Consider the following 15,582-nt stretch of genomic DNA (forward strand, 5'->3'; position numbering starts at 1 on the left):
TAGTTTTAGTTTTATTCTTCACTTCGATACTAATTAGAATAGTTTAATTTGTTTAATGCTTAATACACTTTTTTTTAGGTTCATCATTCGTCTTTGTCACTTTATTACTTGTACAATTATTTGATAGTATAAATAGGAAAAGAAGAATATTATATAAATCTTGCCAAAAATTGAACACATTTTAAGCTACAAACTAAAAATGACATAAAATTCGAACAAAAAAATAAATATATACGGATTAATCTACCACTAGATGCTGATTTAGCCCTTTTTCACTAATTAGCTAATAAAATTTCCTAAGACGTCACTCTACAGTCTATCCTCATATATAAGCTTTCATATGCATTTATTTTTCAGCTTTAATATATTAGATATTGTATAATTTAGCTGAACCAAAAGTTCCTATTATTTAAAGCTATAAGCTTCGTGCGAAGCAAATAAAATGAGGTAGTCATCGAGGTCGCTCTACTTCATAGACAAGACTCTTCGAAATTCATGTATGAATATTGTTATGTTGATCATTTTTCACATGATGAAACAACCATTAGGATTTTCATCACTGAACATTTGAGGTGCATTCAAGTACGTTGGTGGAGGAGGTGGTGGCACATATTGTGGCTGGTGGCCATACTAGACTACGTAGCCCGTATGACCATAACCATGATCGTACGTTGTTGCGCCATAGTGTTGATTCATATAACCATGATGTTGCATAGGCATCGCGTAAAATGTATTTGCATTATAACCATAGTATTCCATTTTGTTAACGACCTCACCACCTCCACCTCCACTACTAGCCACCTTCGATTCACCGTCTTTTTTTTCTATATCGCCTTTTTCTTTCTTGTCTCCGCCTTTGCCACCGCCGCCCTCTTTCTCCTTCTTGTCATTGTCACCCTCCTTGGCTTTCTTTTCACCACCTCCATTGTCTTTCTTAGATGGAACAACTTCAACATTTTGCTTCAATTTATCAATCAAGTAAGGAGTTAGCTTCTTTATATCCATTGTCCCCTTTACCGTGACCAAATCTTTTTCTGATTCTATATTCACTTCTTTTACCCCTGTTCAAAAAAATGAGCAAACAATAAGGATATGAATCTAACACATATCATATGGATTCACGAAAATTCAATAACTTTTTATTATGATGTCTACACTATACATTAAGAAATAAACTAATTATATATATTATTCTAAACAAGGTAATTAATTATCAAAATAAGATTAAGGGGATTCAGTGTATCTTACCTTTAATCTTTTTAATAACTCGTTTTATTTTATGTGCACATCCATCACAGTGCACCCGAAGCTTCAATGCCACCACACTGATTACTTGAGCCTAAATAACCACAAAAAAAATAAAAATTAGTGCTAATTCAATTAATCTAATCCATAATTAACTAACATCAGAACATTAATTATGTAATTAAATTACCAACTATAGAAAAAAAAATTAAAAATGAAACTGAAAATTTGAATTTTTACCTCTTTAGGTTTCTTCTCGTCCGCCTTCTTGTCCTCTGTTTTTTCAGCGGACTTTTTATCTCCGGCAGCACCATCACCGCCGCTCTTGTTATCTCCGGCGTCCTTTTTGGGCGGCGATGATATAAGGTCGACCTTCTTTTTGGTTTTGATCTCCACTCTTTCCCGGAGCCATGAAGAGTCTACGTCACCTTTAATCGTCAATTTTCCAGTTTCACAATCCGATTTCACTTTTTCCACACCTTCATTAGAATCAAACACAAATTCATTAAGCCCAAAGCTAAATATAAACATTGTGAGTTCTAAATCGAAAAAAATAAAAATTGGGGATAGGAGAAATGGAAATGGGAGAGGAAAGTGATAAATTGAAATTAGTTTAGTTACCATGAGTATGGCGAATGAATCGTCTGACTTTTTGTGCACAACCTTCACAATGCAAATCCACCTTTAAAACAATTGACGCATCACTCTTTTTCTCTGCTCCTTCAACTTTGGTTTCTTCACCCATTTGTTAGAAGAATTGGAGAATAATTATTAGTATAAAGTTTTTGTGAGGATTTAATTGAAATGAAATGGAGGCAATTGAAAGTATTTATTTATAAAGAGAGGATGGAGGCGGTAGGAAGCCGACTGGGAAAATGGGAAGGCGGTTTTGTTACTTGTGCTTACCACCCAACTTTGACTTCCTTTTTTTATTTTACCTTTTCAATTACAGTTTTTTTGAACATATAATACCAACTAGTATACAGTGTTAAGGTTGTTGTTTGGAAGGAATATAATACACCCGAATTCTCGTCAAGATTAAAAGTATTTTTAACGATTCTTTTTATTAAGATTTTTGTGCTTCTATAATATAAGAGTTGAGTTGAGACCACTTGTTAATGTCATATCTATTGTCTATAAGAGTTGAGTTTAAGACCACTTGTTATGCTATGTCTACTGTCTACCAGAGTTTGAGATCATTTGGTATGTCATATTGCATATATTTAAGTTTAATTAATCAAATAAAAAAGTGTTTTCTCTAACTATGATGATAAATTAATTATAATATAAATAATAGGTATGTATAAGTATTTACCGTGGATCTGTCTATGTGCAACGCAGCTGGTTAACCATCGATAAAAATTTGACTTTAACGTGTTAATGTTAGTCTCAGCAAATACGTCAGGTGCTAAAAGTTAAAGTAGATGGGTTGAGTTAAAGTCATTGGTGACGATCATAATTGTCAAAGAAGTCAGCTATGAACCACAATGCCATAATCTGCATTTAGCTGACCCAACAAATAATTACTAACACTTATCCCTTCTAATTTATTTACTATCATTTTATTTAGTCTACTTAAATTTTTTATTATTATTATTTTGAGATTTGAATTTGAAATCTCAAGATAAATTTTAGATTCCTAACCTCAAAGAAATTTATATTCAAGGGATTGAATATATATATATATATATATATATATATATTAAAAATTACTATATATAACAATATAAAAATTATGAAAGATCAAGCCAAAATCATTCAAGTTCGGAAAATACGCCACTAACGGCCCTCGAATCATGGATAAATCTTATGAGAGAGAGGAATCAAGGGATTAACAGATATGTGAATAAATTTATGTTTCTTCATATTTCATTTGTGATTGTAATTTATTTTCTGTCACTTTAAAATTTGTTGCAAACAACAAGTGTGAAAGGGCAGGGAGTGGAGAGAGATTAATTGTATTAATTTGTATATCTTTCATATAATAGTATATGTATATATATAATTTGTATTTGTACATGTATATAAAAGAGGAAAGAAGCGAGAGAGAGGAAGAGAGGAGAGAAGCGACGTAATTACAACTAAAATTAAGCTTCGAGCCGTAACTAATTCAAACTATAGCTATATTAGTTAATTAACTTTCTATGCCAGGTTTAATGTCTATAAGAGTTTGTGACCACTTGTTATGTCATGGTGCATATCGAGTGTATCTAATTTTAGTTAGTTAAATAAAAGAGTTTGAGACCACTTACTATGCCATATTATATATCGAAATGTGTCTAAGTTTAGTTAGTTAAATAAAAAAATATTTTAAAGATATCAATAGTATATAAACTATATGTAGGCATGTATAAGTATTTACCGTGGTTAATCATAGATAAAATTTTGACTTTAACTTGTTAATGTTAGCCTCAGCAAATACGTCAGGTGCTAAAGTTAAGTTGGTGGGTTCAATGGCTGAGTTAAATTTATTGGCACTGAAGTCAGCTAAGAACGACAATGCCATAATATGCATTTTAGCTGCCCAAAAAATAATTACTTAACACTTATCCGTTTTAATTAATTTATTTTTTAAGTAGGTGTTTGAACATGTAATTTTATATCTTGATATAAAATTATGAGATGAAATTAGTGTTTCGACATGTGATTTTACATTGATTTTATCTCATAATTTCATATCATGAGATGAAATCTCAAATTCTCCAAAATCATGATTTCAGAATTTCAAGTACAAAAATTGACCACAAGTTTATATCTTGTAAAAAAAACCCACATTTTATTTATGTATATCTATAAGCCATTTGTTTCATATCTAAATAAAATTTATAATTCATATTATTACCTTTTAAATCGTTTATATCTCATATAACGATTTTCTCGTCAATATAAAATTTAGTTTCACTTCAAATCATTTCTTAATTTACCATTTATATCCACCAAATTCATTATTATTATTTTTCAAATTTATTACTACTTCATTCAAATCAATGTTTAATACATCATTATATTGAGTAGACAAGACTAACCACTGTATCATTAATTGAAGAACAATTTTCTTAACTACTAATTAACAACTAGAACACTACAACTTATGTTCAATTAAGTTTTTTTTATTGAATTAAGGTTTGATCAATAAATATTGTATTTTTTAGAATAATTTTATGATAGTGTATTATGCGATTTTTTTTACTTATTTGATAAGATTGTATAAAGAATTGAGTCAATTTTGATAGTTTTACAACTTATGGGACATTTATGTTTATGAGAAAATATACAATATAAAAAGTTCAAATAGCATGTCCAAACAAAACTTCAACTTCATCTCATGATTTTATATTATGATTTCATATCGCATGGTCAAACATGCCCTTAGTCTACTTAAATTTTTTATTGTTACAATTGTTATATCATCTCTTTGATAATCATGGCCAGAAGAGAATATTGTCATTAGTTCATATTAAGTGAATTATTAAATTATGATAAATTTTTTTTAAAAAATAATTAATTATTTTCGAACCATTCTTCTAAAAGATATAAAATTAATTATATCCTTCGAGGTGCCTTAATGATTTGAGCTATAAACTTTCATATTGGAGATTTCACGTTTGAAATTCCTTACCATTAAAAATAAGAAATTTACCTTCTGAGTCTACCTCATCACACTAAAATTTACTTAATGCGAATTGACTATATAATTTGCAAGTCATTGCATAGAAACCAAGTTTTAGCCTATGCTTGAGACCCCACTAATAATCCATATAGCAAAGGAGAAAAGTAGCTTCCTAGTGTGTCTCATTAAACATGTCGGATTTTCTTTTAGAAAAGATAAGATCAGAGAAAATTCCTTCAAAACGTCATATTTGTACGGATCCGACATGTCATTCACCACAATTTAGGAAAACCAATAACGTGTCTTTCACCATCAATATTAGCTGTGAGATATACTATGATTTTACAAATTGCAATTCGCATCCGTTGTTTCCTTTTCAATTTTAATGAAATTTGATTGTGTCTGATTTTGTTTTTGTGATTTCATCACATGAAGGTTCATGAGATGAGAGTATTTGGAAAAAATTATAATACTAATCAAATGTTACTCCCTCCGTCTATTTTCACTTTCATATACTTTTAAAAGTAGCAACACAGTTAAACATGTTTATAATTTTGTTATAACGATATTTTATTATAATGATCTGATTTTCTTTAGAATTGATTTTTCATATTATATTTATTTTACTTCTTTATAGCAATATTATACTTAGAACAATAATGATATTTATTAGAGCAATACATTCCTTGTAAAATTACACATTTATAACATACGTACACTTGCTATAAAATAAGCTAGTATTTTATCTTTGTTATCTTTTCTCAATAATGAGAAACAATTTGAAAGAATCGAGTTGACCGATATAATTATTGATTTTAAAGCTCCAAATAAATAGGCTTACTTTTTCTTCACTTGAATATATCATAATTACAAGAATCTAAATTTGTATATAGTGTCGTAAGACAAAAAAATCAATAATAATAATAATAATCTAGTTTTAGTGAATTGAATGTGTATTCATGATTTGGATGTGAATAATAAAGACTTATTCATCGATCTATTAGCGAATCATCTCTTGAGGAATTGTGAAAGATGTTCTAACATTACAGTTATATTCAAATATTATGTCATAATATTTTATATGAAATATATTATGTATAAAATAAAATATTTATAATAATCATCATTAATGTTATGCACATAATAAATTTTAATGTTAAAATTTAAAATTAAAAGGTAAGAAATTGTATTTAAATAATGTCCATCAATGATAGTCATGACTTCACCAAAGAAATGCTCATGATATTTGCTTTTTGAGAAAAGACATAAAGTGACATATTCACTCCTTCTAATGTTGCATAATTTTTTATAGAGACCAACTAAATGAGATTATATAAATTTTGCCAAAAATTGAATATTTTAAGCTACCAATTAATAAATGACATACAAGTCAAAATAAACAAATAAATAAATACTGATTAATCCACCACTAGATAGTGGTTTAGCCCTTTTCCCACTAATTAGCATATAAAATTTCCTAAGACGACACTCTATAGTCTATCCTCATGTATAAGCTAGCTTTAATAGGTACCTATTTTTCAGCTTTTACATCTTAGACTTTTGTACAATTATATTTAGCTGAACCAATCAAATAAAAATGAGGTCACCATCGAGGTCGCTCTACTTCATAGACAAGACTCCTAATTAGAGTTTGTCTTTCAGAAAGGTTGATGAAAATCGATCATTTTAATTTACATAATGAAACAACCATTAGGATTTTCATCACTGAACATTTGAGGTGCATTCAAGTACGTTGGTGGAGGAGGTGGTGGCACATATTGTGGCTGGTGGCCATACTCGACTACGTACCCCGTATGACCATAACCATGATCATACATTGTGGCGCCATTCATATAACCATGATGTTGCATAGGCATCGCGTAAAATGTATTTGCATTATAACCATAGTATTCCATTTTATTAACGACCTCACCACCTCCACCTCCACTACTAGCCACCTTCGATTCACCGTCTTTTTTCTCTATATCGCCTTTTTCTTTCTTGTCTCCGCCTTTGCCACCACCACCGCTCTCTTTCTCCTTCTTGTCATTGTCACCTTCCTTGGCTTTCTTTTCACCACTTCCATTGTCCTTCTTAGATGGAAGGACTTCAACATTTTGCTTCAATTTATCAATCAAGTAAGGAGTTAGCTTCTTTATATCCATTGTCCCCTTTACAGTGGCCAAATCTTTTTCTGATTCTATATTCACTTCTTGTACCCCTGTTCAAAAAAATGAGCAGACAATAAGGATAACGATCTAACACGAATTCACGAAAATTCAATAACTTTTTATTATTATGATGTCTACACTATACATTAACAAATCAACTAATCTCATGTTTTAGTGTAGTTGGGATTGAATCTAACTAGGGGTACCCCTCGTAAAGACTAAAATCATGAATCCAATTATTAAGATTTCATAATTAATGGCGTTACGCCTAATTTTATATATTATTCTAAACTAGGTAATTAATTAACAAACTAATTAAGGGGATTCAGTGTATCTTACCTTTAATCTTTTTAATAACTCGTTTTATTTTATGTGCACATCCATCACAATGCACCCGAATCTTCAATGCCACCACACTGATTACTTGAGCCTAAATGACCACAAAAAAAAAAAAAATTAGTGCTAATTCAATTAATCTAATCCATAATTAACTAACATCAGAACATTAATTATGTAATTAAGTTACCAACTATAGAAAAAAAAAACTAGAAATGAAACTGAAAATTTTAATTTTTACCTCTTTAGGTTTCTTCTCGTCGGCCTTCTTGTCCTCTGTTTTTTTCTCTGTTTTTTCAGCGGACTTTTTATCTCCGGCAGCGCCATCACCGCCGCTCTTTTTATCTCCGGCATCCTTTTTGGGCGGCGATAATATAAGGTCGACCTTCTTTTTGGTTTTGATCTCCACTCTTTCCCGGAGCCATGAAGGGTCTACGTTACCTTTAATCGTCAATTTTCCAGTTTCACAATCCGATTTCACTTTTTCCACACCTTCATTTGGATCAAACACAAATTCATTAAGCCAAAAGCTAAATATAAACATTATGAGTTCTGAATCGAAAAAATAAAAATTGGGGATAGGAGAAAGGGAAATGGGAGAGGAAAGTGATAAATTGAAATTAGTTTAGTTACCATGAGTGTGGTGAATAAATCGTCTGACTTTTTGTGCACAACCTTCGCAATGCAAATCCAGCTTTAAAACAATGGAATCATCGCTCTTTTTGTCTCCTCCTTCATTCTTTTTCTGTGCTCCTTCAACTTTGGTTTCTTGACCCATTTGTTAGAATTGGAGAATTATAGTATAAAGTTTTTGAGAGGATTTAATTAATGAAAATGGAGGCAATTATAAGTATTTATAAAGAGAGATTAATTATTATGATGGAGGCGGTAGGAAACCGACTGGGAAAATGAGAAGGCGGTTTGTTACTTGTGCTTACCACCCAACTTTGACTTCCTTTTTTATTTTACCTTTTCAATTACAGTTGAAGATAATAAGAGAAATACCAACTAGTATTAAATTAAAATGGTTTATAAATTTGAAACACCAATTTACTTTACGCCTTTGAATTCTCGTCAAGATTAAAGGTGTTATCAATGATAAGAGTTGAGTTTGAGATCACTTATTATGTCAAATTTGTTGTTTATGAGAGTTTGTAACTACTTATTATGCCATATTGCATTTCGAGAGTATCAATTTTAGTTAGTTAAATAAAAAATGTATGTTTATAAGAGTTTAAAACCACTTGATATGTCATGTTGTATATCGAAATACATATATAAGTTTAATTAGTGAAACAAAAAAAATATTTTAGAGATGTCAATAGTATATAAACTATAGGCATGCATAAGTATTTACCGTGGTTAATCATAGATAAATTTTTGACTTTAACTTGTTAATGTTAGCCTCAGCAAATACGTCAGGTGCTAAAGTTAAGTAGGTGGGTTCAATGGCTGAGTTAAAGTCTTTGGCACTGAAGTCAGCTAAGAACGACAATGACATAATATGCATTTTAGCTGCCCAAAAAATAGTTACTTAGACCATCTCTAACTCACCTCTATTTTATTCTTTATTTTTATATTTGGAGAGTAAAATAGAGAATGAACACTTCAACCCACCTTCAAATCACTCTCTATTCTTTAAATTTAGAGAGTTGAATAGTAGTTCTTCAAATTTGGAGAACTACTATTCACACTCTCTATTTCACTTTTTCAATATTTTATTATTATTTCTGTTACTTTCTAATTAACATATTATTTTACATATAATGTCATTAATTAAATTCTAATATTCATAATTCTTTTTAAATGTAATATAATATTTTTAAAAATATATTATCTAATATATACTACTTTAATCTTTAATTTTTTCTAATTTTCGTCATAATATAATTTGATTTTATTATTAATTTTCACTATAAAGAATATACAAAATTAAAATGATAAGATGAAAAAATTAATTTAAAAATACAATACATAATATGTTAATTTAAATTCAAGATAACAATACACTACATAACATAATAATTTAAATACAAGATAAAATACAATACATAACATAATAATTAATTTATCACAACAATAATTAGTAATCCGGTAGGTCGTTTCCAGATTTAGCACTATTTGAAAAAAAATTAGGATATGATCTAGAGAATTGTTGCGATTGTGGTTGTGATTGGGTTGTGACTGCGGTTGTGATTGTCGATTTCTTTTTTCAAGTATTAGTTGTTGTTCTTGTTGCAGGTAGTCACGAACATTTGCAATCACGTTTTGCAATTATTGCAGGATCGTCACGTTTTTTGGAGAAAGGAAGTGTTACATGATATAATGATTACATATATTATACTGCACAACATGATAATTGAGGATGAACGTGATCTTAATGCACCAATTCAAGATGTCGTAGAAGCTCCAGCTCTAACAACATAATTGGTGGTAGATGAAAATCTCCGTTTGAAGACATAAAATAATGAAGGACAAAAATGCTCATTTTGAACTCCATAATGCATTAATAGAGCATTTATGGGAGCAACATAGTAATTTTAAAAATTGAGTGTTTATGTAATGCTTATGTAATTCTATTTCACTTTTATTTGAATTTTTTCATTAATTTGTTTATTATATTATATTTTCTTGCAATTTATGTTATTTAAAAATTTAGAATGAAATATAATTTTATATTAAATAAAAAATTTTAAAAAACAAAAGTTTATATCACATGAAAATTATATAAAGTAATTATTTGGGAAAAAGAAATAAAGGATTTATATTATGAAATAAGAAAATAAGAATGAAATAGAAATAATAGTATAATATTGAGGAGAGAGAAAGAAATTCTTTTTTAGAGAGTAAAATAGAGAATTGGGTTGGAGTTGATTGTCTGAAAAAATAAATAACTCTATATTTAGAGAGTAAAATAGAGCGTAGGGTTGGAGATGCCCTTAACACTTATCCGTTTTAATTTATTTATCTTTTTTTAGTAGGCGTTTGGACATGCAATTTCATATCGCGATATAAACTCATGAGATGAAATCAATGTTTGGACATGCGATTTCACGCTAATTTCATCTTATAATTTCATATCAAGAGATGAAATCTCAAATTCTCCAAAAATCATAATTTGAGAATTTCAAATCATGGTTTGAAAATTTTCAAATACAAAAATTGATTCATAAGTGTATATCTTGAAAAAACCCACATTTAATCTAAAATTATTTTTTTTAATCATAATCCTCAGTAATGATATTTATATTAAATTACCAAATATAGAAATATACTATAATTTTTTAAGAAAATTTTAAAAATAAAGTATGTCACACAAATATAATTGGCCAACTATGTGCATAGATTAAAGCCACCTTGAAAGTGCATGGACAAGGGATATAAAATTCTCAATCAATTTTAACTAGGACATCTTTTAGTTTTATATTATCTCTTTGATATTCATGGCAGAAGAGAATGTTGTCTATGATAAATTCTTTTGAAAAAATGATTAAGTATTTTCAAATCATTCTTCTAAGAGATATAAAATAATTATATTCTTCGAGGTGCCTTAGTGGTTTGAGCTTTAGATTTTCATATTGGAGGTTTCACATTTGAAACTCTATTATCATTAAAAATAAGAAATTTATCTTTTGGATCGAGCTCGTCACACCAAAACTTACTTAATGCAAATTGACGGTGTGATTTGCAAGTCATTGCATAAAAACGGAGGCTTAAACCCATGGTTAAGGCCCCACTAATAATCCATATAGCAAGGAGAAAAGTAGCTTCCTAGTGTGTCTCATTAAACATGTGGGATTTTCTTTTAGAAAAAGATAAGATCAGAGAAACTTCCTTGAAAACGTCATATTTGTACGGATCCAACTTGGCATTGCCCACAATTTAGGAAAACCAATAACGTGTCTTTCACCATCAATATTAGCTGTGAGAGTATGATTTTACAAATTGCAATTTGCATCCGTTGTTTCCTTTTTAATGTTAATTAAATTTGATTGTGTCTGATTTTGTTTTCGTGATTTCATCACACGAAGGTTCAGAATTTAAGAGTACTAGGAAAAGAAAAAATTATAATACTAATCAAATGTTACTCCCAACCCTATTTTTACTTTCATATACTTTAAAAGATACAATACAGTTAAACATGTTTATAATTATCATTCGTTATAAAAATATTTTATTAATAATGATCTGATTTTCTTTAGAATCGATTCTTCATATTATATTTGTTTTACTTCTTTATATCAATATCTTACTTAGAACAATAATGATATTTATTGGAGCAGTACATTCCTTGTAAAATTACACATTTATAACATAATTACTTTTGCTATAAAAACAATTTGAAAGAATCAAATTGACTGATATATAGAATTACTGATTTTAAATCCCCAAATAAATAGGCCTACTTTTTCTTTCACTTGAATATATCACAATTACTAGAATCTAAATTTGAATGTCGTGTCGGAAGAAAAAAAAAGAATAAATAATAATAATAATAATAATAATCTAATTTTAGTGAATTGAATGTGTGTTCATAATTTGGATGTGAATAAGTCGAAAGACTTATTCATCGGTCTATTAGTGAACCATCTCTTGAGAGATTGCGAAAGATGTTCTAACAATTATATTCAAATATTGTGTCATAATATTTTATATAAAATATATTATGTATAAAATAAAATATTTGTGATAATCATCATTAATGTTATGCTTATCTTTTAATTTTAAATTTTAAAATTAAAAAATAAGAAATTGTATTTTAAATGATGTCCGTCAATTATAGTCATGACTTCACAAGAAAATGCTAGTAATATTTGCCTTTTTTATATTCACTCTTTCTAATTTTGCATGATTTTTTATACCAACTAAATGAGATTATATAAATTTTGCCAAAGATTGAATACATTTTAAGCTACCAATTAATAAATGACATACAAGTCAAATAAACAAATAAATGAATACTGATTAATCCACCACTATATGGTGGTTTAGCCCTTTCCCCACTATTTAGCTTATAAAATTTCCTAAGACGACACTCTATTGTCTATCCTCATGTATAAGCTAGCTTTCATAGGTATCTATTTTTCAGCTTTTACATCTTAGATTTTTGTACAATTATATTTAGCTGAACCAATCAAATAAAAATGAGGTCACAATCGAGGTCGCTCTACTTCATAGACAAGACTCCTAATTAGAGTTTGTGTCTTTCAGAAAGATTGATAAAAATCGAACATTTTAATTCACATAATGAAACAACCATTAGGATTTTCATCACTGAACATTTGAGGTGCATTCAAGTACGATGGTGGAGGAGGTGGTGGCACATATTGTGGCTGGTGGCCATACTCGACTACGTAGCCCGTATGACCATAACCATGATCGTACGTTGTCGCGCCATAGTCTTGATTCATATAACCATGATGTTGCATAGGCATCGCGTAAAATGTATTTGCATTATAACCATAGTATTCCATTTTGTTAACGACCTCACCTCCACTACTAGCCACCTTCGATTCACCGTCTTTTTTCTCTATATCGCCTTTTTCTTTCTTGTCTCCGCCTTTGCCACCACCGCTCTCTTTCTCCTTCTTGTCATTGTCACCTTCCTTGGCTTTCTTTTCACCACTTCCATTGTCCTTCTTAGATGGAAGGACTTCAACATTTTGCTTCAATTTATCAATCAAGTAAGGAGTTAGCTTCTTTATATCCATTGTCCCCTTTACAGTGGCCAAATCTTTTTCTGATTCTATATTCACTTCTTGTACCCCTGTTCAAAAAAATGAGCAGACAATAAGGATAACGATCTAACACGAATTCACGAAAATTCAATAACTTTTTATTATTATGATGTCTACACTATACATTAACAAATCAACTAATCTCATGTTTTAATGTAGTTGGGATTGAATCTAGCTAGGGGTACCCCTCGTAAAGACTAAAATCATGAATCCAATTATTAAGATTTCATAATTAATGGCGTTACACCTAATTTAATATATTATTCTAAACTAGGTAATTAATTAACAAACTAATTAAGGGGATTCAGTGTATCTTACCTTTAATCTTTTTAATAACTCGTTTTATTTTATGTGCACATCCATCACAGTGCACCCGAAGCTTCAATGACACCACACTGATTACTTGAGCCTAAATAACCACAAAAAAAATAAAATTAGTGTTAATTCAATTAATCTAATCCATAATTAACTAACATCAGAACATTAATTATGTAATTAAATTAGAAATGAAACTGAAAATTTGTAATTTCACCTCTTTAGGTTTCTTGTCGTCGGCCTTTTTGTCCTCTGTTTTCTTCTCTGTTTTTTCACCGGACTTTTTATCTCCGGCAGGGCTATCACCGCCGCTCTTTTTATCTCCGGCATCCTTTTTGGGCGGCGATGATATAAGGTCGACCTTCTTTTTGGTTTTGATCTCCACTCTTTCCCGGAGCCATGAAGGGTCCACGTCACCTTTAACCGTCAATTTTCCAGTTTCACAGTCTGATTTCACTTTTTCCACACCTTCATTTGGATCAAACACAAAATCCAATAAGGCCAAAGCTAAATTTTACGTTATACTACTAATAAACAAAATTCAAATTGAAATAAGTTTAGTTACCATGAGTATGGCGAATAAATCGTCTGATTTTTTGTGCACAACCTTCACAATGCAAATCCAGCTTTAAAACAATTGAGGCATCACTCTTTTTCTCTGCTCCTTCAACTTTGGTTTCTTGACCCATTTGTTAGAATTGGAGAATAATTATTAGTAAAAGTTTTTGTGAGGATTTAAATTAACTTAATTAATGGAATTGAAAGTATTTATAGAAAAAAAAAATTATTACGATGGAGGCGGTAGGAAACTGACTGCTAAGATTGACTACAAAATGAGAAGGCGGTTTTGTTAGCTTACGTGTCAAACCAGCCAACTTTGACTAGTGCCACATTTCTCTTCATCTTCATCTTTTTCTTTTTTTTTCTTTTTCAATTATTACAGTTGAAGATAATAGTACTCGTATAGAGAATTAAAATGGTCTATAAATTTGAAACATGTTTTTTTTCTAAGGTTGGTGTTTCGTATGTATTGATAAAATGGTCTATAAATTAGAGGGGTGGTTAACATCTTGTTTGGATGGTTTACGCTCTATTTGTATTGTTAGTTTAAATATAATATTTGTTTATTATTATTATTTTAATTTTATTTTATTTATTACTTTTGTCATTTTATCTTTGCTTATTGCTATTTAATAATCCTAATTTATTCTTCCTCATATATTTTTATAGTAGATTTAATTTTATACCCTATTTTTCTTGTAGATTGATCATGCAAATTATTTACGTGTGATGTCATATAATAATAGCGAATGATGTGCAATTATTTCAAACATTGTTTTTATTCAAACAATCCTTAACCAGAGGTCTCGGGTTCGAGCCCTGGGTATAGAGAAAATACTGTTGGGAGTGCCCCCGAATGGATCCTACCGTGTGCGATCCAAATTTAATCGGAGCTTCAATGTGAACTTTGGACACCGGATGAAAAATAAAATAAAAATAAAAATAAAAATAAAATAAAATATATATATATATATATAATACGATACATTAATAATTGCGTAAGCGAAAACGTCACAAAGGCTAAAGTTAAGTAGGTGGGTTCAATGGCTGAGTTAAAGTCATTGGTGACGATCATAATTGTCAATGAAGTCAGCTATGAACGACAATGCCGTAATCTGCATTTAGGCTGGCCCAACAAATAATTACTAACACTTATCCCTTCTAATTCGTCTACTATCTTTTTGTTTTTCTGCTCAAAATTTAATTATTTTTAGGGTTTAAATCTGAAATCTCAAAAAGTTAATTTTGATTTTTTAAATCATCGAGTTAATCTTTAATTTTGTGTTTAAAATATATATAAATACTTCATATAAGTAGGTTGTTTCTAATAGACCTTCAGCTCAAACAAGAAGGTAATCGAAGTGGAGAAATTGCAATAATAAATATGACAACAAATCTTATCAAGATAGAAAAAGGAGGAGAATAAGAAGAAGAAGCAAATGATGCAATAAATAATATAAGATCAAGCACAGTGGAGCATAAAAAACTACGCAATGACTAAATACTATTGCTAATAAGGCTACGAGGAGATGGGACTAGCCCTTATCTTTTTTATCGAAAGGGAGACAATACTCAATTATCTATTAATTTTATATTATAATTATTC

The 15,582-nt window shown here is 29.5% G+C and overlaps 1 protein-coding gene across 12 annotated transcripts; it reads right to left on the bottom strand.

Annotated features, from left to right (window-relative positions):
• Positions 1-238: 238 nt before the first annotated feature.
• LOC125864917 (heavy metal-associated isoprenylated plant protein 3-like) lies at positions 239-14,163 on the bottom strand. Of its 12 annotated transcripts, none has more exons than XM_049545036.1 (5): positions 14,023-14,163; positions 1,867-1,908; positions 1,486-1,724; positions 1,249-1,339; positions 239-1,061 (listed from the first exon to the last, which is right to left on the bottom strand). In XM_049545036.1, exons 1-5 carry the CDS (start codon positions 14,102-14,104, stop codon positions 631-633), a joined length of 885 nt encoding a protein of 294 aa, XP_049400993.1. In that variant the 5' UTR covers positions 14,105-14,163; the 3' UTR covers positions 239-630. The 12 variants fall into 12 exon arrangements, with proteins under 12 accessions (XP_049400993.1, XP_049400989.1, XP_049400988.1 ...); XM_049545032.1 differs by lacking the exons at positions 1,249-1,339; positions 1,486-1,724; positions 1,867-1,908; positions 14,023-14,163 and adding exons at positions 6,807-7,076; positions 7,366-7,456; positions 7,604-7,854; positions 7,996-8,189 and having other exon boundaries at positions 239-785; XM_049545031.1 differs by lacking the exons at positions 1,249-1,339; positions 1,486-1,724; positions 1,867-1,908; positions 14,023-14,163 and adding exons at positions 6,792-7,076; positions 7,366-7,456; positions 7,604-7,854; positions 7,996-8,189 and having other exon boundaries at positions 239-785.
• Positions 14,164-15,582: the final 1,419 nt, after the last annotated feature.

Source organism: Solanum stenotomum, chromosome 5, assembly GCF_019186545.1.
Source record: "Solanum stenotomum isolate F172 chromosome 5, ASM1918654v1, whole genome shotgun sequence".
NCBI classification, from domain to species: domain Eukaryota; kingdom Viridiplantae; phylum Streptophyta; class Magnoliopsida; order Solanales; family Solanaceae; genus Solanum; species Solanum stenotomum.

Bases quoted from the DNA above. Each gene is read 5' to 3' on its own strand.
- LOC125864917 (XM_049545026.1), bottom strand. From the start codon at position 8,140: ATGGGTCAAGAAACCAAAGTTGAAGGAGCACAGAAAAAGAATGAAGGA. The intron at 7,855-7,995 runs GTAACTAAACTA...ATCCAAATGAAG, and splicing joins ATTTATTCACCACACTCATG to GTGTGGAAAAAGTGAAATCG. The intron at 7,457-7,603 runs GTAAAAATTAAA...GTGGTCATTTAG, and splicing joins ACGAGAAGAAACCTAAAGAG to GCTCAAGTAATCAGTGTGGT.